The sequence below is a fragment of the Rhea americana genome, unplaced genomic scaffold (genome assembly GCF_003343005.1).
Source record: "Rhea americana isolate MKP2758 unplaced genomic scaffold, rheAme1 scaffold_40, whole genome shotgun sequence".
Taxonomy (NCBI): Eukaryota; Metazoa; Chordata; class Aves; order Rheiformes; family Rheidae; genus Rhea; species Rhea americana.
This window is the reverse complement of record NW_028186535.1, coordinates 5,695,654-5,721,681: the sequence shown is the minus strand read 5'-3', so window position 1 is coordinate 5,721,681 and position 26,028 is coordinate 5,695,654. Positions and strand designations below refer to the sequence as shown.

General features: G+C 41.0%; 1 protein-coding gene across 3 annotated transcripts in view; it reads right to left on the bottom strand.

Moving 5' to 3' along the window:
* Positions 1-3,230: 3,230 nt before the first annotated feature.
* LOC146590624 (BTB/POZ domain-containing protein KCTD1) overlaps positions 3,231-26,028 on the bottom strand; it is a 72,384-nt gene continuing 49,586 nt past the window's right edge. For all 3 annotated transcript variants that reach the window (XM_085314346.1, XM_085314344.1, XM_085314345.1), the window contains exons 3-5: positions 11,271-11,415; positions 8,759-9,064; positions 3,231-5,154 (exon numbers count right to left, since the gene is read on the bottom strand). In XM_085314346.1, the coding sequence (XP_085170472.1) occupies positions 4,996-5,154; positions 8,759-9,064; positions 11,271-11,415 (610 nt within the window). In that variant the 3' untranslated portion in view covers positions 3,231-4,995. The remainder of the gene's footprint in view (positions 5,155-8,758; positions 9,065-11,270; positions 11,416-26,028) is intronic.

Genomic DNA, 26,028 nt, shown 5'->3' with positions numbered 1-26,028 from the left:
CCCTTCTCACTCCAAAGAAAGCAAACTGGAGTTGTACTCTGAAGAGCAGTGGGACAGACTGGCTCGGTTTGACAAGGGCTAAAGCACAGAGCGCTCGCGAAGGAAGAGCGGCTGCTTTGGTTACACACCTGATTTACTTGTGATGCAAAAAGAAGAGCTCAAGAACGTACAACTTCAGTGCAGCTGGGGGCTAAGAAGCTGACTGAACCATGCTTCCTCTGACCTACAGCGGAAAACACTGTTTTTTTTTWAAAAAAAMCACGCAATAGAGACGACACACAAGTTTTGTCTACGCAGCGTGCAGACAGCTGGTCATCGTTCTGCACATAACCCCCCCCTCCCACCTCTAACACCTCTGACTCAGCTCGCACCTGCGCTGAGCAGTGACTCACTGCGAGTTCAGAGGCACAAAGTGGAATCTGCCCCTTCACATCTGGCAGCTGACAAAAACAGTATTTTCTTAATTATTTTAGGGGCACAATGTTTTAAACTGCTAGCCAACGAATCTACAGAAAAGAAAAAAATCTCKGATGTAAGGAAAAGCAGACTATCTACCATCCGCTTCTGGAGTCTGGTCTTGCACAAGCAGAGGATGCTGCAGGGGCTGGCGCTGACATCTCCCCAGTGCAGACGTTAGCACCCCTAGCCAGTGACCAGGACACCAACTCAGGCTACAGCTGCACAACTCTGGGATGAATTTCTGTGCTTGGCACCTGCGACTTTACTGGAAGAAGGGTAATTTTTAATTAGGACAACTTTAAAAGGGCACTTTTTAACAGTCTCAATCTCAGATGCGAGGATCCAAAACACCAAGACTGTTTTGGGCTCTTCAGTATCCAGATCAATGAGGCAACAGCCAAAGTTAACACATGGACTTGCTGCAAAGTATTGATTTTTGGTGGTGGTGATCCCTCTAGACCCTCAAGAAATAATAAACCACTCAGACTGAAGCCTGAGAAAAGCAACTGGTCTGCAGGGCCTGAGGGTTTCTTGGTTTCATTTCCACTGCAAATAAACCTCAGGCAGCAAGAATGCCTACACATAAATACCAGTTGTCCCTAGAAATAATTCATAATATAGAATTCTGCAGTCAAGAAATGACAGACGGAAATAAATGTTTTTATTCCTCTTCAAAACTGACCATTGGTCAATAAAAAATCCCTTCTTTTTCCTGCCTAAAACCAACTCTCCCTCCCTCAAATACTTAAAAAATGGAAACTTTAAAGAAAAATGCACTTGACAACTCATGTGGATGATGGTAAAAATCCTGTAATTAATATATCAACCAATTTTTAAAGGTTATTGCAAAAAAAATAGGCTCATGAACAAAATGTTTCTCTTCAGATTGAAATCTGTGCTTGTTTAACATAAAGAGAAATAACTAAACAGCTGTTTCAGATTTCATAGTTTCACATGGTAGTAGGTTGTCCCCATTGGATTTTGTTATAGATTCTCATTTTATGGATCTGCAAGATCAACCTGTTTTATTATTATTATTATTATTATTGTAATGGGGGATGGAACAGGATTCTATCAGACATCAGAAGATAACGTCCTAGCAATAAACGCTGGTGCTAATCAACCACTGAAATTATAAGTGTCCTTCTAGACATACGGCAATGGAAAGACATACTAGCTGGGTCAAACTACCTGGCCAATAAGAACTTAGAGGTGAAAAATCAGTAGTACTTATTCACAGGTAGCATAATAAAAAAAAAGAGAGAGAGAGATTAACATTTTGACTAAGTGGGACTTCACTTGTCCTGTCTGGTGAAACTGGACCAGGTTAAATTAAATCAGTCTTCAAGGGACACTGACAGCCTTAAATGTTCATCCAAGAGTGCCGGGATCTATACTTACATTACACAGTTGTGTAATATATTAAGGAGGCACTAGGGAAAGAAATAACCCCTAGAGTGATGGTCATTGGAGAAATCTGGCATTAACATTACAGAAAGCAATAATGAAAGTTCCTCTGCTGGGGTCTCCCTGGAAGGAGGGGTCTCGTGGGGTGCTTGCACTCTCTGCRTGTCCACAGCAGTTCTCCCGACGGCTGCTTACTTGAGTTGCCAGAAGTACAAGGTTGGCAGCTACTGTTTGCTGCAATTCTTCCACTTATTAGTTAAATAAAGCACCACTGACAGCATAAAATGCATTTATATCTTTTATATATATAAAAAAAGATTAAACTACTGTACATGTCAAAATTACTAACYTCCAGAAAAGACCTGACTGTACTCGTAGTCTGATCCTTTTTCTCCTCCCCCTTTCCCGGATATATTGCTTATTTGTCTGCTGGTGAGTTTTTCTAGAGAACATTTTAAAACCACATTGTTACGAGCCTCAGTTGCAGACCGGACAACTCTCATTTGCTCTCTAAAATCAACATCTAGTTTACTGCTGCCTATCGGTTTTCATTGGCCAGTGCTTGGTTCATCATGACCTCTTACTCCATGACCACCGTGCAAGTGCAGCGACGTTTACGTTYGGGGCTCGCGAGCGGTTTGGGACTCGATCCACAGTGGCTGCCCACGCAGCTGCAGGCGACCGGCCACTCGGGGACAGGGAAGGAGCACAACGGTCTCTTCGGTGCCGTCGGGCCAGGCAGGCACGCGCCGAGCAAGCTCGGGTGGAACAGGCACCTCCCTGCCCGCGCGTCCCCCTCCGACGCCTCTGCGCGCGGGAACGCCGCAGCCAGCAGGGCCTGTTGGGATCTGGGAGAACATCTGGGCTTAACAGGCAGCAGAAACGTCTCTTCAGGTACGCACATCGCTGCTGGTACGTGCCTTGGAGGCGCAGACAGGGTTTTTGCAAGAAATAGTCTCTGCAACGTCACACTGCTTTGCATCAGYGTACTGGCAACGCGTGGGCCTGACCTCTTTCCCAGCATCACAAACTTCGTAGCGCTTCCAGCAGTCTGGAGATCTGCAAAAAGTATTCATTTCCCATGGTTTTTGCTTTCTGACTTCTATGCAAACTAACAAACAAATTTGGAGCAGGAGAAGCAAGTGCTTGTTTATTTTGCAAGAGGACGACTGGCTGCTAATTGAAAACAAGCATTTCCAACGATGCAGCTGTTCCAGTACTGTGCAAAKTTGTACCAACAGATCAGCATCACATGAAGATCTAATAATCAGCTAATAAACTTTAATTTTTGGAGCGTCTCCCCCCACCCATTTCCATGTTCCCATAATTTCAAAACCACACTGATAAGTGCTGTCAGACAAGTATTTAAGTATTCCCTCAGACAAATTTTAATAAAAAACAGAAAAATGCTAACTGAGTTATCAGACTATATTAAAAACCTCGTTACACATATTTACTTTAACAGTTTCTTTTTCTTTTCTTAAATAAATAGCAAAGTGTCACCAAAAGGAACGGAATGCCTGCACCATTGAGTCAATAGAAATTTCCATACTCGGATGAACATACAGTCATATTCCGCAGTATTGCATAAGAAGGTACTTTGGAGGAGAGAAYGTGGCTGCTGGTGCGTCGCCTGCGACAGAAGCATCAACCTGCGCAGAGCTCGCGGAGCAGCACCGTTCCGCGGCGCGCTCGCGAGACCTGGCCGAGAGGAAGCAGGGCAGGCGCGCCGCCGACCTCGGCGAGGCTCCGCGACGGGACAGCGCGCGGGGTGGCTGCGCAGAACTCGCCGCCCACGAACGCGGGTCGCGCAGCCGGCGGCCTGCCGCGAGGGGCTGACAGTCCTGCTTTCTGGAGAGAAGAGCGTTTGCTTTAAACACGGGAAATCAAGAGCATTAAAAAGCAAACCGGCTGACTCACGCTCATCACCAGGGCAAGGCATCTGAGAGCTAAAGCTGCCAGCCCCAACCTGAAGAAGGACCACGCAGCTACCAACGCTCACTTTTTCGTTTGCAGAACCCATTTTCTTGACTGGTTTCCCTGGGCTGAACTGGCTCTGTTTTTAAGTTTGACCARCAGCCTCTCTTTAAACCGGGGCAGAGCTTAAAAGAACGGCGCTGGAGGGAAACCAGCGACAGAAGGCGCGCCAGGCAGCGGCTCCGCGGGGCCCCCGGCTGCTCCGCGGGACCCCGGCTGCTCCGCGGCCACCCGCGCAGCCGCCCCCGCCTCGCTGCTTCTGTTGGCTCACATCAGACCCTCGTTACTTTAAACAGAGTTTATTGTATTTAATACATTATAAAATTTGAAAAATTGTAGGAAAGCAGCAGATTCAAAGCAGAGCATCTCTACCAAATATTAATTATTCTGGCCCCCTTTGAAAAAAAAAAAAAAAAAAAAAAACAAAAGGAACATCAACAAAAAAACTCATTCAAAAGAAAAGTTAACCTTTCACATCTGTGAGGGCAGACAAAAAGTGTGCGAATTCTGTACAAACTACATTTAAAATTTCAGTCGACTAGCTTTCCAATGCTATGGATGGTCGTCTCCTGAACGCCTGCCCATCCACCTCTAAAAAAGACAGACATAAACCTCCATATGCAAATAAAGTTGAATCAAGGTGTACAYCTAAAAAGTGGATGGCTGTTTGGCAATGGAAAATGTGTAAGAGTAGTCTATGTATCCCCCAATGGTAATGGCTTGTATACCGTTAAGTGGGCCCGAGTAAGGCCTAGGACACTTAATGGCCATCACAGCACCAACCTCATCTACCACTTTTTTTTTGTTGCATTTCCTACCTTTTGACATATACATACATACATACATATATGTACATACATATTTATATATATGTACATACTTTTTTATATATATATATATATATATGTATATATATGTATATGTTTTCTTTTACACCTTGAGGTTATTATTATTACTACTATTCCAAATGTTCCCATATGAATTCAGGTGTGGTCTCTATATTTGATATAAATGTGTCTTTTATTCAATTTTAGGTTCCAGGACTTGTTTGGAGTCCAAACTGCACATGAAATGTCCCCCTTTTTCTTTTTTCCTCTTTCTTTCCTTTTTTTTTTTTTTTTTTAATTTTTTGCATAAAGAAACATGTCCATTTTAGTCCAGAGGTTCTTGCTTTATTCGAATGACGGAGGGTGCACGAGATGTCCTTCTGAGTTCTCGTCTCAGTACGTATTCACTGAATTGGGAAGAGTCCACCCCACCTCCGCATGAGCCAACAATCTCAAACCCTCTTTGCTGTAACCTCTCAAGTACCTGCAAAAAGAGCAAACACACACTTATGTATAAGTAAACAGACTATTTGCTGTCAAAGGAGGATGACTGCCATTTTCAAATGGATCCAGCTAGGAAATAAAAGTTGTTCTACAGATCCATGAACAACCTCTGCTGGAATGTCTGGACTGATTTCTGCTGACTTTGTGACTGAGCAGTAAGAAGAAAAATAGAGAAAAAAATATTTTTAGTACTGTCAACAAATACAGTATTTTTCTATCAACAAAAACATATTTGAAAAAATGCCTTCTCTGTTTTGCAAAATGGCAAATATGGGATTACACAGCAGGCAAAGGAGAATGCTGAATAAATATCTAAATGACATAGTGATAACATAGATACTAAGATCACAATTTAAGAAAAGTTACCATTAAATTTTCCAGAGGCTTAAAAACTGACAGTGATTGCAAAGATCTGTGGTTATACTGTTATCTTTGGTTAACATAGGACCTTTTAAATTTAATTATAGGACTAAAAAACCAGGCCTATACAACATCTTTCCTCCCTTTTTACATCCAGAGTTCACTTGCAGTGGAAGATATGCCTGCACAAAAAAAAAAAAAAAAAAGAGAGAGAGAGAGAGAAAGAAAGAAAAAGAAAAAGAAAAAGGAAAGGAAAGGAAATTGAAGGGAATTCAAAAAGCCCTCCGTGGCAGAGGGGCTTTGTTGATAATCCTAATGAGACAAGAAGGGCTGGTGAAAAAGCAAGAGGATCCACGTGTTGAACAAGCAGATTCCACAGAGATCTCAGGTCCTAACATTAGTACCAGGCTGCTAAGAGCGTGCAAGTGCCAGGTTTCCTTCCATACCACATTTTTTTTTTTTAATTATCCTTGTTCATACTCTTTTAGTATAACTTCAGAGCTCATGTGTTCTTTCTCCTGCTTATACTTGTTGGTACTTTCATCTTCATCTATCCATCTATTCTGCTTTCTGGGCTTCCTTCTCCTCATCTGCAAAGGAGGCTTTCATGGGGTGTCACCGGGGTCTGCTCATCTGCTCAGGGTCTCCTCCTCCTGCCAGAGGAAGCAGATGCTCACAGACTCCCCTCCCATGAATTGGGAGCCTGTCCAGGGTGACTGAACTTCCCCGGGATCGCGCTGGGAGTGAGTTTGTCCATGGGACTCCTCTTTGCCGTGAGCAGCTTTCTCTGCTCTCTGTTCACACATGGGAAAGCTGGGGGAATACTGAATTTTTCCTAGCTATTTCACCAATTAGCAAATTAGCTTGCAGCATATTCTAGGACAGCAGGGAAAAACAGTGGCAGAAAACTGCTGCCCTGCTGGGGAGGCGGAGGGAGCAAGCTGTGGTTTAAAGTGCCTAAAACTAAAAGATTTGCCATGTTATTACATGCATTGCTTCAGGTGGGCAAATGATTCTCCAAAATACCTGAGCACAGCTAATTACACAGCAGACAAATCTCAAGACTAGAAATTCATGAAAAATGTAAACATCACAATTTCAGTGCAGTTTGTATTTATCCTCATCTTTAGCTTTTAATGTTATAAGCCAAAATCCCCCAAATATGTCTTAGTGCAAGCTACTGAGAAATACAGCAGGAGAACCTAGGTTGCGAGAGAAAACGTGAGGGTAGTAATCAGTCAGGAAACTAGCCCAGTCTTTGGAAAACCTTTAGTCTGCACATCACTCCCCAGGTCTACAAATAGTCCCCGCTCCACTTCACATTGCGATTAGGATTGAGAGGCACTCAGGCCCTCGCAATCCTAACCGATAACGGAGGATGTGTCAACAGCAACATAGGTACCATGGGATCATCTTCTCTCCTGAAGCCTATTCACATTTTGCTGCTCTTACTTCAGTTTCTCACATGAGTAAATACACTTGGCAACTCTTATTTGTGTGATTAAATGTCAGGATAAATAAAAACTGCTTTAACAACTATCGTAAGTTCTGTGGACAAACAACGCGCTTTGAAGTCATATCCCTTTTCGGTTATAATTCTAAACGTTGAAGGAATGCCTGAAACTTGTATCAGCCTATGAGGAGAAAAAAAGAAAAAAAAAAGGCTCTTCAGAGACACAACTGTCCAAGCATAACATGTGTTAACAGTATCTTGAGAGGTCTAGTTATACTGCTGTGTTACAGAAGTGGCACATATACAATAACTAGTGAGCCCTCAGAGCATACTCCAATGCTCAGCTCTTCTTCTTTAGGGTGAGGAGCAGAGCTTCTCTGCCTGGATGGAAAGAGCTGATAGATGGAAAGATGTCAAGCTCAGTTTGCAGGTTTTTTCTGTGAAAGACCTTACCCATGAGTCTGGAGCATTTAGTAGGTGTATCTAAACCAAACAGCATCAGTTGCACTAAGGACAATTCCAGGTTAGCACAAGATACGCTAACTAAATGGAGACAGGTTTGTTTATTTTTTTAAATCAACATAGAGGACAAGATGAATGATACTATAACTTGTAAGCTGATTGCAGTTCTTCCAAAAATTACTTAACCTCTCCCCCTAAATTTTCCTTATCCATTTCATATTAGATTTTTTTTAACTGCTACTTATTTAATATATTGCTACAACCTCTACTATGTCATAATAAAACAGGAAAAAAGTACTGAATGTGAAAGAGGAAGACCTTCCCTAAGATCACAGAAATACAGATAGGTGACCACCTATGATAAGCAGACATGTAATTGTTTTTATTACCTCATCAAGAAGCGAGAAAGAATAAGTTGTCTTCACCCAAAAGCAGAAAGTAGAGGGCAACTCAATACGTCTCTTCAAGAAGTATTAACATCTGAGGCACTGAGATGCCTTCACGTGGCTAAGACTCAACAGATGCCTTCTTCCATGGCTGCAAGCATTTTTCTCCAGAAGATACTGGCTCTTATTTCAGGAGGAAGAGGAAGAGGAGAAGGCCACCCATGTTTTCCCTTCGTGAAAACGACTACCTCCTTTCAGCATCCAGTGTCTGAATCTAGCCATGCTTACTTAACTCATCCTCATTTCCTTTTCCTTTCACTTCTCACTTAATACCCTGAACGAGAAACTGAGTCTTTATCTTTTTCTTCCTTTGCRCTTCCTATCTAGTTTCAGAGCTCCTACAGACTCTAATAAATCACAGCATCTCTGCTACCTTTCTCAGCATGTGGAAGTTGTTTCCTGTGCAGGTGAAGGAAGGGACAGAGCCCTCATCTCCACAAGARGATACGATAGTTCTGTCAGGATGTGGCATCTTCCTTCCTTGGCTTGAGATGTCCCTGTGGCTTCCCATCAGTCCAGAAAACAATTTATAACAAGCAGGGCAAGGGATGGGAAGCAGGTTTGAATGGTCACCTTATATTCAGATGTCAAAAGTGTTTCATCAAGTATACAATGTCTTTATATTCAGGTAAATGYGTACCTCCTAAAGCACGTTTTTAACACTGTTGTAGTTTGTTTCGCAAAGAGATTTGGTCAGAAAGCATGTAAATTAAGTTGAGAAAGCAGCTCTGACCCACAGAATTAAATAAGTAGTTTCCAGTTGATTTTGTTCATCAAAACCCTCCAGTGACAGAGAGGCAGATCAATCCACTGGCACCCCATCAGCAAGCTCCCTCCCCAAAATTGTGTATGTGACTTCCTACCTGAACTGAGTTGAGGTGACAGTATCCATTCAGTGGAAATCTGATGACATGYGTTGAGTCATGATTCCAGCCAGCATTGACAGAATTACACATCACATCACCAATTTCTGGAAACACTTCTTCTATCAATGACTTATCGCCACTCAGTGTAATCCTCTCTCCAAGATCTGGGGCAACTCGCACCACCAAGCACTCACAAGACTTTGAAAAGCGGCCAGTCTCCCGGTCCTGTTTCCACCTTTCCATTTCTCCTAGCATGGGCTGAAGCTGAAAATATTTTGCTTCTTCATATAGCAAGCTGTAGTCCTGRAAGACATATACGTTACTGTGTACAATTAAGAAAGAGGCATTGCTAATGCACCACTTCATATACATGGTTATTCAGGCTAATGTGTTTCTAGATTTGGACCCTTCGGACATGCTTCACAATTGCTGTGTRGGAAGGTATAATAAAACAACAGCGCAAGCAAAAACAAATAACCATCAGCCACTTGAAACAGCYTGAGTATGGTAGCATTTGTGAGGGGAGGGGTAATGTAATGCTCCCTTAACTCCTCATACTATGAAATAATCCAGACAGTCACATCCCACCTTTTCCCACCTCTTTATCCCCGTAGTGATGTCATAAAATAATGACCTCATTGAACAGATGGAACAGAATTCAACCAGGATTCAGAGAATTCATCATCAGGAGCCATCGCGTCTTACAGCGATACTAGCAGGCACAGTAACAGGTATAAGCATGTAAATGAGGGAGCCTGCAACGGTTCTAAGTGTGAAATGATTCAGATATTTGCATAATGAGTTGCATATATTACTGCATTTTAGAAATTAAGTGTTTTTTAATTCCTCCCCACTGYGCCAACAGAATTGTTTACTACACTGTCTCAAACACCAGAGCAGAGAGAACGCATTTCTAAGCATAGCCAGTATAGAGGCAATTTAGAACTGATGATCTGGAGTTAGTCTATAGCCATATTTTAAATACAAAAAAAATCTTATTTTTCTGAGKTTAAGGGCATAAGACCATTTGGAAAATATTTATACAGAGAGAAAACAATACATGAGAATTAGAGAAGACAGAGGAATAGAATGACAGCAAGGAAACAGTTGCAACAGTCAACATAGCACTGAATTTGAGCTGCAGACAGAATACTTTATGAGCATGGGATACCTGAATTATGTTCAGAATACTGCTTACATTTAATGTCTAAGAAAAAAAAATAATCTAACATCTATATTTCTAAGAAAGAAGGATCACTGTTCATTTTAAACACTGATCTTTTGGACAACTTAAAGCTTAACTGGAAGGGAACCCTCTGAACATCATGTTGGTTGGGTGAACTTGCCAGGAGTTRCATTTTTAATTCGAGCACTGCTACAGTATATTTGTGTTTAAAAGGCTCTGCATACATGATTTGTTAATCTTATATGGAAGCTGTTTTTTCCTTTTTCTGTATTTCTGATTACCTTTAGGACAAGTGCTGAGAGCAGCACAAAGCCATTCTAAGGCTTCAGAAGAGGGATATGATGCTTATCAGTATCAATTTCTAAACTCCCACATTATTTAGGTAAGTCTAATGTTGTCACGCGTGGGAAAAATAAGTATGTGTCTACCACAGATGATGCAAAGATTGTTGCAATACAGCTCTTAAACTAAACATAACACCTATTACACCCCAAACATCTGAAAAATCTCTCAAATATGAAAGATAAAAGGCTACACAACAGCGTAAACTGCTCTAACTTTTCTACATCACCTGATCAGTCTGAATTGCCAGACTTCCTACTGTGAACTAATGGCACAGCAAGCTACTTTCGTACGCATTCATAAAGTCATGATAAAGATCTGTTCTGACTGCAACTCTGGTCTCCAACTCTCACTTCATTGACACCACATATATATCCATGTATACAAAAATAAAAGAAAAACAGACTCTTCTATAAAGTCTCAATATTAAATGTGGCAATATTCATCCCTGACTTCTCTTCTAAAATTAAACTACTAGTACATATTCAAGAGTTTAGATAAAAAGAATTCTATGACCCAATGTTCAAATATTACCATGTGAGCAGTTTATTTTGTTGTATCACGGTTTCCCCCATCATTCTTGCAGTTTCAACATGGGAATGAAAGAGCCACTGCAATCAGAGGGGAATCACAAAAGATGGAGGGGAGAACCACTGATCTCAAAACTAATGAAGAGTCAGTTATAAACTGTAACCTCCTTTCTATCTTCCACTAGCATCCTATGACACTTAGTTTCCCCAGGTTAAATATGGCAAGGGTGCTCCTCCATTATGCTATCATCAGGAAAGGAAGATTTAGTATTGGTGTTACTCTAGAAAAGGCTAACAGATATCCCTTTAGCAACACCACCATTAYTTCTGCCAAGTACCTGAACTCAACCAGGATATTTTAAAAGCCCCTCTTGTCTGCTGCTCTATTTTGACGATGCCGTCAAATTCTTGCAAGGTAAATACAAAACAGTCAAGGCCCTTGAAAACTCACCTTGAAATCATCAGGAATGAGGAGTTTTGATGTTCTTAAAAAATTCAAGATATATCTGAACATTTGCCCATCTCTGTCGATGAAATAATGCTGCTTGAGACTGTCGAGGACAATGGGCTCTGTGCCATCAAAAAGTCTTCCAATTCTGTAGAGGGGGGAAAAAGTCAAGGTCAGATCAAGYCATGTTCAGCAGCGCCTCATGCCCCCACTGCGACTGAGCAGGAGCATCATACTGCGAAGGGCTGGAAGCCAGACGTATGCTGCAAAACTCACACATTTAGTAAAACCCACCCATGCAAAGATTCCCACAGACTTCACTGACATAGCTCCTTGGCTCCAGCTCATAAGGAAAGGGCTGCTTTCAAACCACCTATTCATGTGTTTCATAGCACAGCCTCAGAAACTTTTTGGTAGCCCAGCTTACRGACAACTGGGCTGGGGAGAAGCTTCCCAAGCCAGCTTTGCTGCACAAATCCACGTCTTGTGAGATGACACCTCTAGGCCATGGTTTGGGACACTTCTCAACGGCCTTCAGCTAACCTCAACCTTCTTCAGCACCAACTCCTGTTGGTGTCGCATCTGTTCTGCTTTCTGGCAGACTGTGTGCTGAACCCGATTTTGGTTGAATATTATTCTGAGTAACAGAAAAAGGTTATTTTGAACTCAGATTGATTTTTTTTGATGCACTTTGCAATCAACACTTGTACAGGTACAACTGAGGGGCAGAACATTGTGGGAATAAGTAACTGGGGATGCAAAGGTTATAATGTTTGAATGTGAGGTAGTGATTTCACAGGAAAATAACTCTGTGGCAAGTATCAATTAGCATGCTCTGAAAATAGGAAAAATATTTCTACTTTCATAAAGACTATCCACCAAACACCAGAACCATGCTGTCACACAGAGAGTCTTCATTTGCTAAAAATTCCTGCAACATCAACTGTTGTGAGATAATTTCTATAACTGTTTCTCACAAAATCTGATTTAATTAGAACAGTAGGTAGAGCTGCAAATCCTGAACAAAATCTCTGACATAGCACATGAAATAAATGTTGTGGTTTTTTGCACCGAAGTGTTTGCAAAACACTCCTGAGTCACTAGAAATTTCCCAGTGAAATCACCAGGAGTGATTGCTATGTTTGAGTGCGTGTGTGTGTGTTTATATGCCCATACGTGCATGCAGTAGTACTTCCTCATTCTTTCCAACGCCCTGCCTCCAAAAAGCTACAAACAAAATTGTCTCAAAAATAGCTTGTTTGAGACTTCACACAGACATTTTGCATGAAATATTACATTATTGGATATGATTTTAGATCCTTGTCACAACCTGTTACATTCTGCTATATGCTGCAGATTCCATGTTTCTGTTATTTTAATGAAAGTGGTCATTCACATGTAGCTTTTGTACTAATCCAACCAACCTGATTTGAGAAGCAGCACAGTCACGTCGACACGGCGCGCTCTCGTTGTACATCGGCACGGACCTAATGAGGCAGAGGCACCTCATTCCGTGATCACGCTCAGTCTGCGGGCTGCCGCTGAGCAAAAGCCGCTCGGCCCCCACAGCCACTCCCCTCACTTCAGAAAGCAAACTCGGACGGACTTCGAGGAGACATCTATGCGCGTAGCASGTACCCCAGCTGTCTACCTGCCAGCACATTTTCACCAGAATACCAATCTCATCTATTTTTTCTGACCAGCCTGGAGAAACGAAGCCTGAGAAAGGAGCAACAGGCCTTTAACTTCAGCTAAGCCATTTAAAATTCTGTAGGAAATGCTTGAACCTATTTAATTTGCATGAGATCTGTGACATATAAGGGATTAAACATGTTTTGCAGAATGATCAGGTAGAAAACACTTTTCTCAAGCCTATCRCTTAGAACAATTCAAGCTTTCTTCCATAGGTATTTGCTACTGTCTCCCTGCTCCTCAAAATTTAAGCTGTGACAGAGCATATACTATAGGTACCTACTCACTAAGTGGATGAGCAACATTTATAGCCAATATGCTAACCCTCAGTATTCGGAATTAATTTTCTCCTATACCCAAGCACGTAGTCTCGGAATCTATACTGGAATCCATGCACACAAAAATATATATTTAGCTAAGTAAGCCATTACTGAAACGTATAATCGTAATTGGTTTCTGCAGCACTTTCCTACCTCTAAATTACTGCTACAATTACATATTTTAAACCTCTAGGGTTGTTGTTTTCATTTCATTAATTGTTTAGGAGAACAACAAGATAGCGTCAGAGGATGGAGTCTTCTGATAAAACCAGAACAGTGCACAAACTTCAGGAATGCAGCCCAGGACCTGAGAGTCAGTTGATCTAGTTTGGAAGAGTTAATAGGAAGAGCTACCATAGCGCACTTTTTCTTACAGCAACAACAACAACAAAAAATACCCTGGAATTGTAAATTCCCTTCTCATTCCTCTCCTGACAGTTGCTTTACCATATGCAACTACACTTCTAAAGATTAAAAGAGCTTCAGAAGAGCAGATCCCACGCAGACATAATACTGCAAATAAAATTAACATTTGTTTCCTTTTTAGATGAATAACTGCAAATTCTAGCTTCCMTCACAAGGCCTCGGGGGAAAGACTCACGGCAATATGGGGACTGAAACCCAGTAATGTGGTCCTGCCCCAAAGTAGCTTTTGCTACACCTGCCACCAGAGCAGAACGGGCTATGCCAACACCGGGGRGAAATCTCTGCCCTGCATTTGCCCTCTGCACTCGAGGTTTCCTGGAAGCACCACGGCAAACTCTACTGCATCTCACCTTCCAAGTTTTGAATACAATAATGTTTGAATAATCATTCCCTCCTTCACCCAGAACTCAGCTTTTCCTTCTGCTTGGTATCATGCCGAAATTATAAATGCTTAAGTGGCATCAATCTGCTGGCACAAAACAGCACTGCAAAATCATGTTTATTGTCATTGCACTTCCCAAGAAAGCCTGAAAGATGTTTTTCCCCATCTCCTTCTTGACAACTTTGGCTGATGATTGACAAAGATAACTTATTTATTTTTTATTTTTTAATGACAAATATGTAACAGTGAAATGGATTTCTAAACAGGAAAGCGCAATGAAGGCAGCTTGCGAAATAAGCCAATAATTATATGCAGAAACAGCCAAGTATCAAGGGTAAAGGATAAAAAGCTGTAGTCCATTTAGAAGAAAACGTACTTCTGAAGTATTTAATTAAAGCTAACAGGCTGGAATTTTCTGTATATATGGAAAATTAATGTCCCATGGGTTGAAAGTGCGACCTCCAATGGGTAATAATTAATGTCTATGGCTTTAAGTAGCATATTCCACTGTCAGAAATCAAATGCTTCCAGGGCTGAAAATACAACCACTGTAAAACCTGTGCTTTCACTGGAGTATTTGCTTTTACTTTGAGGATGTAAAACAAGTGCAACCTCAAGCTTGATTTTAGTGGGGAGAAAACAACAGGTCAYGGAAAAGATCAATGTTTTATTTATACAAAACACTAAGGACGATTTTCCCCACAGATCKCTACTCACATAACAGCATTTCCAGAAAGAATCTAGCATGGGAAGATGACATTGCTTATAGGATTTCTCAAATACTTCAGAAASAAGTCTTGTTTGTCACGTATAAAAATATGCTCAGTCTGCAGCAAAACTGTATACATGGTGTGAGTGTTTATAAACTTGCCCTTTAAAAGTATAAATGTTTATATGTATTACTATACACAGGGAAAGACTTTCCGTTAGTGTATTCTGCTTCAACTGACAATTTGAAGAAACAATAATTAAGAAAAAGATGGCCAATGTTAATAAAAGCAGTAAACTATCCTACAACTTCCTCAACACTAAGAAAAATGACATAGTCCTGCAGATTTAGTGGCTTTACTGGATACAGCAAAAATTTTCCTCTTTCGTAATAAAAAGGATGCAAAAAAMATGGAAAAGAAGCAATTCCTGATGCCTGAAAGCATGCAGAATATTGCATTACTTTTAATCTAAGGTAGAATGAACCTTTTTCTTTTTTTCCTGGGAAAATGCAGATTCCTTATTAGAGAATATATTCAGCATATATACTGTTACCAGAGAACACTACCAACTCCAAACTAACTGGAAAAAATTGTAATAAACCATTTTCAACAGTTTTAAGCTGCTAGCTTTGCCTTCTCTCTCCATGTCTTTCATGAAACARCAAAAAGGGAGGAAAACACCGGGTCTGAAGACCTTTTAATAAAGCAAGCAGAAGATTCTTCTCCTGCAGGTGGAATATCTGCACTGTTGTAGCAGTCAGAAGCCCATGTTAATGGCAAGGCAGAATCACTGCCTGGGACTTTACTGAGGTCTGGTACTCAGTGGCTAGGAAGCGGCAAGGTACTCATGAAAACACATCTTTCTTCCTCAGATAATGAATTGCAYGACAAAGAATTATACACACAAGAAAAAGAAGTACTTTAGATGAAGTCTTACTACCTGGCTGGAGCCACTGAGGCAAAGTTGGTAGGGGCTGGTCCTTAAAGGGTAAGTGAATACAAGCTTTATTATCACATCRTTATATTTATATGGCTAATGGAAATGCATATTTAATACTCCGGGGTGAACAGAGACTAGGCTGAAATAGGCTTATATATTTTTTTCTCTTAACGACTTTTTAGTCCACGTTGTCCTTATTAATTTCTGTTCGTTTTCTTTTACTGAGTGCTCAAAGGCAATTTGCATAAGAGCCTATTATAAATTAGATCTATTTAATGGTATACTCATCTTATGGCTATTTAATTTTATTTCCTCGTATGTCTAAATTATATATTTTTGGACTATCTCCTAGAAGCCAGTCTGTCTGGAGGGATATCCACACTAGGGTGAAACGCAGGTAGGTACACCACCTCAGTGGAGAATAACCGTAAGTTTCTCTTCATCTTTCGGAGGACCACTTTCAAGAGTAACAAGCTGTTCTTCTCTCTTGAACACCTTACATCATACAGATCCAGAGTGCCTGAATACCTTGCAATTTCTCTAATAACTCTGCRTAACAAAATATGTCGTGTTTACAAGGCATCACAGAACAAATTTGCAATTTCCAGTAACACATATATTATGAAAACTGCATTTTAACCAAGTACCCTGTTGTAATCTCTTGCTCTCACTGCTCTTATATTCTGTTCTTATCTCTTCCTCCTTRCATATAATCTAAGGTTTCATGTTGATGAGTCTCAGGAATTCCTTGGCACAGACAGTTCCTACATTATTAGCAGAGAACGTGAATGCRCTGATTAAAGAGAAAGTAACAGGGGAAAAGTGTATTAAAACCTAAAATCTTATTAAATCTTTTATAGAAAAAAAATAAATAGGATGCAAAAAAGACAAAGCAAGAAGAATGTGTGAAATGTATTAAAACACCAGGTTTTAGGAGATTTAAAAGAAAACATTCTATGTGGCATTTTAGAGAACAGATAAATTGTAGATACTGAGTGGAAGTTATGTCAGAAACCTTTGTGGAAATAATTGCTTGAGATTCAAGAACTGAATCATTTACATGGAGACCATCTCAAACACCTTAGGATTGTTATTTGAGTACAGAGGCAAAAGAAAGGGCAAACTCAGAGGGTTAGTAAAACACTTGGAAGMAATTGAGATAGACAGGAAACGGTGAGTGGTCTTAAACGCAGAGTAAACTACGTAAGGAACAGATGGGAAGGCTTTGAGATGACGAGTGAGGTGGTATCGTTAGGGAATACATTAGAAACAACACAACAAAACATGGGATTTGCTATAACCTGCCTGATCAGAGACAGCACCAGGAGCAGAGATGAAAGCAAATCAGACATATTACAAAACGAACTAATAGTCATTGGATCTAACCCACATGGACAAACTAACACATTAGCTGGAAAAGAATATATTGCACAACACCACGTAGTCATGTTGCAGGAATGCTGCTTGCACTAGAGAATGAACTACAGCTTTATGTTCTGCAGAGAGGGTGAAGATGTTGTGTAAATAAATGAAAGTCAAACAAAAGAGGGTATGTCGGTCACAGGAAACACTGGGATAAACTAAACTCGACAGCAAAGGCCCCAGAAGAAAAGAGCAACAGCCTAAGTTCTATTTGCCTGAAAAGGAAGCTGGAAAAAAAAATAATTTGCATTTTCCCTGTTAAACAGGTGATCCAGCAACCTACAAGACTTACATCAGAAATAATAATTTCTTTCTGAAATAAAGCTAGTACAATAATCCCTCTGACTTACACAACATACTGATTCTCAGTCTCATGGCGAGTGTAGGCTGGATTAACACCCAGCAAAGGCAGTCTAAAAATTGTAGACTGCCATATCCCTGKCATGTTCATAACTGTCATCCACCCAGACCCAAATAGCACTCGTAGAAACACTGACATTTTAGAAAGGGAGAAAATAGTTGGGCTGGGAGGTAAAGAGCTTGTGACTCGCAGCTAGAAAACTATACACGTGGGCAGAGGGGACGTGCTGCTCCAGTGCTGGTGAGGCCAGGAGAAGGCTGTCCCAGAGCTGGCGACGATGGGACGCAACATTTCACTTCACCATATASATACCTTCTCTCCCTCCTCAGTACATCTAGCTCAGTTTCTGCTCTACCAGAGACACTGACAGGTAGGAGTCAGGCTGAAACCCATATTTGCATCTTCTCATGCAAGGTCAGGCAAGCAAGGGTTTTAAAACACTTTCTGTACAGTGGCAGCCAAACTTCCTGAAGCTCTAGGCTTCATGGGGCTGAAGGAGGTCTGTCCTCTGCTCCCYGGCTGCCCCCCACACACTGCCAAAGTGCTGTCCTCACCCCCACAATCAGTAGGGCTTTCTGCAAAGTAAGGCTCCTCTACCCAACAGACACAGAGCCTGCTGGTGCTCCCGTCGTGCCCATCACTGATGCTAAGCAGTTTTGCTCATCTCCAGATACTGAGTAGTCCTCAAACCTTTTTTGTGATCATATAGAACTCTCTTTCCCCAAAAGCTCAAAATATTTTTACTTCAGCTAAACCRCTATGTCCAGGGCAGTAGCACATCTGTCTAACACCCCTGAGATCCACATCTGGCTGGCCAGCTCTCTGCCCTACCACCACTGAGSACCAAGCTACGGAGACCCCTGCGCACAGCAGAGGTGGTAGAAACCCTTCTTCCCTCTTCCATCAGGAGACCTTTTGCTTCAGTGGTTTGCCAGGACATACAACAAACAACCACTGGTATTTACAGCTCCATCTCTCCCTGCTAYGTTCTTCAGATTCACTCTACACACTGGATCTACTGATGAGCACACTGCAAATCTTTAAGCTCCACATCTCCAGCAGTGCTTGATATCTCACAAGTCCTCAGAAACTTCTGAGTTTTCTGGTGCACATCAAACCCACTTTTCCCCAAATCATTTAAACCAATGAAATGTTAAATTAATTATTCATGCAAATACTTTCTCCATCTCTATTTTTTGTAACCAAGTTTTCTTGGCAATGATAACATTTCACAGAAAATTTAACAAATTTTCTGTTTGCTTGCCAAGATAATTTTACTAAGCTCGAATCCGATTTCATTGAGGAACACTATTTATGTTTTATCTTGAGGGAAGCTGCCTATTAAGTTAGTAGCAACCGTATCCTTTTGCTTATGATACGGTTGTTACTAAGTTATCAGGAGTACCTTTAAGTTATTAGGRTGCAATGGCAAATTAAGTACTTTGCGTCATAATTAGCTAATAACTTCTAAATTATATTTTAATCATGTTTAAGATGGTCAGGTTTGCTGTGAGTACAGATAATGGAGGATAGGAGCAAAACTGGAGTGTTTATCGTTTAATACCGAAAGACAGAAAACAGCTAAATTGCTGAATACACAACATCCCGAAGGCCCTGATAATCTATATATTCAGAACACCAAACCCCTCTGCAGTCAGCCATACAATAAAGCAGAACTTGTGTCTTGGGATAATGTTTAGGGAAAAAAACAAAAATATATTAGCTCCAACCCACTCTCCTCCAAGCTTGGTAATTTTTCTTAAAAAGATATGTTAGTAACACCCATCTTCAAATCTCTATTGAGAAACCCCATAAACTTAGATTCTACAAAGAGAGAACACTTAAAAAAAAACCTTAAGAAAAAAAAACACACTTTAAAAAAAAAGAAAGTTACAAGAAACATTTCACTTTCAAAAATCTCGATGTAGAAACAATCATCYTCAGAATGGGGGAAATTCTTTGATGTATTCCTTAGTGAATCAAGTTTGCCCCCCRGCTTTCATGGATTTCACTCAAACTACCGCTAACTCTCAGTATTTCCTTTGTACATTTGGTATCAAAATTCCACATACAGATCACTAGAAATTAGGAAAATGCTCTCTGAGAGTCCTCCATTAAATCCCTTAGAAAAGTATCAGCAGAACGAGTTCTGGAATGAAAACCATTAGATATCACAAGGTTAAGAGTATATACTCTAAGAAATGCACTATGATAACACTAACTCTGCTCTTTTTCAGAAAGWTACTTTGGAAACTGGGCATCACATTTTATCTGTTTGTGGTTGTTTTGAGCCCCGGGAGACAACATTCGTTTCAATGAAATCATAAGGAACCAAGYATTCCAAGATATTCATAATTCTGACTCGTTACTAAGCCAGAAATCCTATCTGTTTTGTTAACTGCTGCCTCCTCTATAAGGAAGGACCACGCATTGCCATAGACAGGACAAGATAGCACATGCCTTYCCCTGTGCAAGAGCTGCACAAACTCCTTTGCGTTGCAGTCCATAAAGGCAACAGATTTTACAGCTAACCTCTGGTGCCGTACACGGGATCCTATGACAACTGCCCCTCAAGGGAAAAAGAGGCCACTTCTACATTAAAGCTAAAGTAACAGATTCCCAATGGCTAATGAATAAAATCTAAAGAGAGCAAACACTTCTAAAAACTTTAGCTCTCAACTGTGAAGAGCCTTTGTCCCACAAAACCTTCTCCTCCAGAACCCAGGCAGGAATAGAGTATTCCCAAACTGCCTCATTCCTCTGCTCTCAATACCTGCAAAAGTCACTTGCAAAGTCCAAATCATCCTTCTTGAGTATAATTCACAAAGAGGACAACAATTTGCTACTACCAGCTTGTGCATCAGAAGCCTGTAGAACCGATTAGCAGGTTTCAACCCTGCAGCTGAACACAGGCTCTTACAGGGTACATAGGCCAGGGAAGGTGGAAAGATATTTAGTCTGTCTTTTTAAAGCCCCACAAGATTACATGTAAGAAAAAAATGTACATGTATAAAGAACATTATTAAGGTGATCAAATTAAGTGTCACAAGTTAGGAAACATCAGATACAAAGGTGTTTCTGCAACTTTAATTTGCAAGCTTCCCCCTGCACAAAACATTTTAGACTTGGTCTTTAATGACACGGCAGTCTCCTTTTTTTTCCCCATGATACCCTCAATTTAGGCAGTAGGCACCCCAGGACAAGGCAGGTTTGGACAGTGTAGCACACCCTTGCCTACAGGAACTCTGCTTCACTTGCTGTAGGTATAAGGGATGTCTAACGAACGAGCAAGGGGTTGCAGGAAGGGAACGGAGATAGGGCACACAGAGGCTGCCCTGGAGAAGTTTATTCCATCTAGGTGTGTGCTGAAATCCCTGTATGATGCCAGCCCAAAGTGCGCACTCCTCATTTTTGAGCTCTTACCGTAAGACTTTGAGGCTGGTTTGCAGAAATGCCTAGAGCTCCAGGACTGAACTGCAGGGGAACTGTGCTTCCCACAAAAAAACAGTACACAGTGCTAAGTGCTGTGTACCATCAGATAGCAGCAGCCTCACATCCAGCCACATCTTTCATGTCTTCTGGTCTTTACTCCTTTCACATTACATCTCTGTCTTCAAACACAAATTGCCATGAGTGAAACAAGAAGGTCCTAGACTTAGGAGTGCTACAAGAAAGCATGTGAGAAGACTGACAACTGTCTTCAGAGAAGGACTCAAATAGTACACAGAAAATACAGCCCAAGGACACATGCTAAACCACGAGGAGAACAGGAGATGTTGAAGAGCTGCTTATTAATTGAGTATCATATTTCTCTGTGCTCTGAATAAAAAAGGATTCCCACAGAAGAAAAAACAGCAGTAGGCAATCATGTATTGGAGATGGTATCACTTYGTATACACATAAAGATGACAAACTAAGGTTGCCCTGGCAGCCCTACTAATCTTCTTTTCAYATAAATCTGTCTAATTGCACTGAGAAAAGCTGCAAGGCCAATTACACAGTATCTATGTTATTATACTTCTCTCTATTGTCCCAAACATTTGCGCTTTGCTTTACTACTTATATCCTCTGCTCTTATATTCCTCCACCTGGACTAAAAACTGTACTTCCAGGTTAACATGCTAGATTGTGAAAATCTTTAAGAAAATCAGTCCAGGTAGTATGAGAGGATACACAATAGAGRCAAGGCAGATGGGGGCATTACGCCCACAGAACGTAGTATTAGAGACTCAAGGTTATATATGAGGCTGGTGTAATGATTAACTCCAGCTTACACGCTTTACAATTATAGCACCATGAATCCTACTGTGGACACGCATGTGAGGACGTGGAGAACTGTTTATACTTGTATAATTTATTCTCACATATTTACATGTTTCACTGCTCCATGCTAGAGGTTGAAATGATTTTAGTATYTTAGTAACTAGGAAAATCACACCATTAACCAAATCAGCTAATACAAAAGCTGTGCRCTAATCAGTTAAGAGGACAGGAAAGTCCACCTAAGACAGCTTAGGCAGTAGCTCTGAGCAATAAATAATGCTTAATGCACAGGTTTGAACTGCCAAAGYCATGCCTGCATATTCTGCTGGTGGTAGGGGTGATAAAAAGCACACAGATAACATTATTCCATTGACAATTTTTACATATACAAAACAGTGGCTTTATTGTTTATTAAATTAGATACTGTCATGGTGTAATAGTCCCTGTAGCCATACCRAACCCATCTGTAAAATGTATTTCTRTGGAGAAGGGTAAAAAGAAAAGAAAGTAAAAGAGCAGAGATACCATACAGAAGCAATACAGACTCATAAATAAGGATGTAAGGAATAATTAACCAGTGTATGGTTGTAGGAAAATACAAGCTATGAAGTTTTACAGTCAACAAAATCCTCAAAAATAACATGTCAGAGCTAAAAGTTGCATCAAGATGCTTTTAATATATGAGAGGCAGGATGCAATTCAGCTGCCTGAACACAGGCGTCGGGTGCCACTGGAGATGCCCAAGTGCATCCCAGGCACCCCGAAGGGCTGGTGGACGGCATTCAAAAACCACCGCCAACTTGCGCCCACACTCAGCGGCAGCAGGAGGCCCGGCAGGAACCAGGGCGTCTGCGCAGGCACCTGATGCCTATGCTAAGGCCAGCGTATCCCACCTGCAGAATCACTACAAATTTACTGTACTAARATGAGTATATTAAACGTAGTCTAATACTATTCCTTCTAGATACTAATTTCAATAGAAGAGAAACAAGCTTTACTAAATAAAATATAACAGTTTTATATAGTACAAAGTTGCAAGTAACAGTTTGGAGTGCTCCTAAAATGTGTAGGAATTAGTAACATTTAACCTAGGCACTATTTCACCCTGCATATCAGGCTAGCCTCAAGCATATGARCTGGATGCCCTTAGTTTCTTCTTAAAATAAGCTTAACCAGAGGAAATAACTAAGAGTGCCATAGGAAGTAATATTATACTGCAAGTGCATTAGGATCCATGTTTTTTAAATACAGGCAGTTGTCCTCAAATATTTTTCCAAGGTGCTTACGGAAGCTTACTCTAGGATGCAACTCAGACACTTCTGGAGAGCCATTCAGATCACTCTAGTTACGTGGGATTGGATGTCATCCAACRTATGCTGTGTACACCATAAAACTGGGATCCTGCAGGCTCAAAAATCACAAAGACTCTATCATATAACAGCTAATAAATTCTGAATRCATCCAGACAAGCAGGAAGAGATTGTGAAGAAACATTCAGATGTACCAGCTCCATCTGTCTGGAGGGTTTACACTAGCAGAGGATTCAGGTCYGTACATTCATCTGTTGTGATCTCTTCATGGTAGAAACCAGCACAACTTGACAGCCAAAATTTCACTGTGGCAATTCCAGGATGCTAAGAAATAAGAAGTGGGAAGCTGAGCACTGCTTGGAAAGATGTTGATCATGGCGCAGTCYGCTGTTTGAATCTACAAATCTTCATCATTTCATTCACTTAATTTGGAAACCTTTCTCTAACAGGACTGAACTGAATTTAACTAGACTTGGATCACAAAAAAAAGGAGGGCAGGGAGGAGGTCATTGCCTGAGGGTTTTTCTGTATTTGCCGTTACCCCAGACATTGATACTGCTGCACAGCTCATAAAGTTGCAGCTTGCAATAAGTATTGACTGACACCGAAAAAAAATCTGATCAGCCACCACCATGGGTATGCATGTCCCACATGGCTATAATTCCCTTGACAACAGAAAGAAAGAAAAAAAGGAACTGACAATTCAGTAATTGAATTTGAAAATCAAGATTTTTTAGAATAACTGAAGTTCCAAAACAGACATTTTCAGGAACAGAAAATAGTTTTAAAATGTTTTCTTCCTCCTGTTTACTGYAAAATGTAAAATAAGACATGTTACACTCTCTCTGCATTCCTCCTTCACTTGCACAGCTATTTAAGTGGTACTTGTTGCTCTATTCCTGAACGTAGTAAAATTTCAGTTTAGCAGAAATCTAGGTGTTCTGTTAAATTTCTGGGTTTTTTTTCCTGCACCACCACAAGAAATAGGTACAATTGTTTTCATTTATCTTTACAGGAGAACCACAGAGCCACATCATCAAAAAGYGTAGAAGTCTGAAAATAGTTTGGGATAATCAAAAGCTGTACAATTTCATCAAAAGTCTCCAACACTTCCACCACACACACATCCAGAATCCTSCTCTGCTACAATAAATGGTTTGAGATTATGGAAGGGTTCTGGTCATTTGACTTTACCCTTCCTAATAAAAGGACTTCAAATTTGGAATCACAGAAGCAAGCAGAGACTAATTAGCACAATGAAAGGAAGAGGTCTGGGAAAAAACAATGTCATTTAACGCAAACAATTTGGACTATGAAGCAAGACTATCAAACTGTATCCTCCTGCTAATCACTGCAGCCACAGAAGTCTGCCTTTACTTGCATTAGCCACGCAGCCCTCTGCGTACCARCGGTGCGATACTTGGCCGCTTGCTCTTGCGCAGCCTTTTTCCGCCGCCCACCAGCGCGCTTTGCTGGGCTGAGGGAGCTTGCTACCTCTAATTGCCACCAAGCAATGGCCAACTGCTTTGACATTAAAAGCTCTACGGCAGCGATATATATCCTGGGGATTTACACTGCCGTAAGGAAGGAATGAATAGTTACTGATAGCTTTGCAGAGACTGATGAGAAGTGTTAACTAAGATTTGGGCTTCATATCAGAGAGCCAAAAGGAAAAGGTATCTATCTCTCTATCGTGCTGCAAGGTCTGATTGATCTTTGTGGAAAGCCTTCTGCTAAACAATTCAGAGTGGTCTAGAAACATCCATTATATCACTGCAGATAGCAGCACAGACTTCTTTACAGGAATAAAATAAGTGAGGCCATGTTTGTTCCCGAAAGTCCATGAACCCTAGCAGAACTGAATTGCACATTTAATTTTGGGAGCATATCTCTGGCTGATTAATCATCATGACTGGACATGGACAAGAGAAAAGGGATTTCATTTCAGTATCTGAAAGCAGAGAACGCTGACAGGAACAYGTTCCTGCAGGCTGAACCACATGGAGCAGGGATTTCTTCCATGGAGATTCCCTTGTGCATTACCCTCCCTCCCAGTCCTGTTTCCACATTGGCCCTACCACACTGCAAATGTTTTATTACTACAGCAGAATAACATTAGGACAGCCATGAGGAAAAAAGCTTCTCTCTCTGCTACGRTGGATGCGCCCTCATTTCATACATACCTTCAGTCAGCAGCAGCTATAACAAACTTGACCTTTATGGGGACAAGGTTTCCTCGATCCTGTTTTTCCAGATCCCACCCTATTTATTCTCTTCTATATCTGCAGTCTCTTCAATTTTCATCTGATAAAGCTTTTATCACCACTTATCTTTCTCAGTGGAAGCACTCAGCAAAAAAAGTGATTCAGGCTTGCAAGCCCAAGGGTCCTTCGAATGAAATCCCCTTGGATTAGGCCAGAGCCRAGCACTCCTGCGGGGAGCACCCGCCCGCAGCAGTGGTGCCCTGCAGCCCRCCCATCCTGCCGACTCAGGGACGGGTTTTGAGGACACGACTGATTTTTTTTCTCCTGCAAACGAGAACTGCATTATCAACTTTGTTTTTTGCACAGTGCAAAAGCCTGTTGCTCTTCATCAATCCTATGGCCTTTAAAGTTTGTCACGTTTTCAGGAGTTAACTGGTGCAAGGAGGGATACTCACCTCTGATTTAGCCACTCCGCATTTTAATAGGAAATAGTGACCCACACTGAGGTTAAGTGCAACTGAAAGACGTAGCCACATTAGCTCTTTCTATTCTCAAACCAATGTCTCACAATGACGCCAAGACAAATAGCAACTGTCAATAACATCCTCTTCAACTTTCCTTTTGTTAAGCCTCCCAAAGAGAGAAGTACGAAACATATCTGATTGGGGGGGGTATTTCTATTTTTTAAGTGAAATAGGGAAACATTCACTTGGAACCGACTTCCGCAGCTC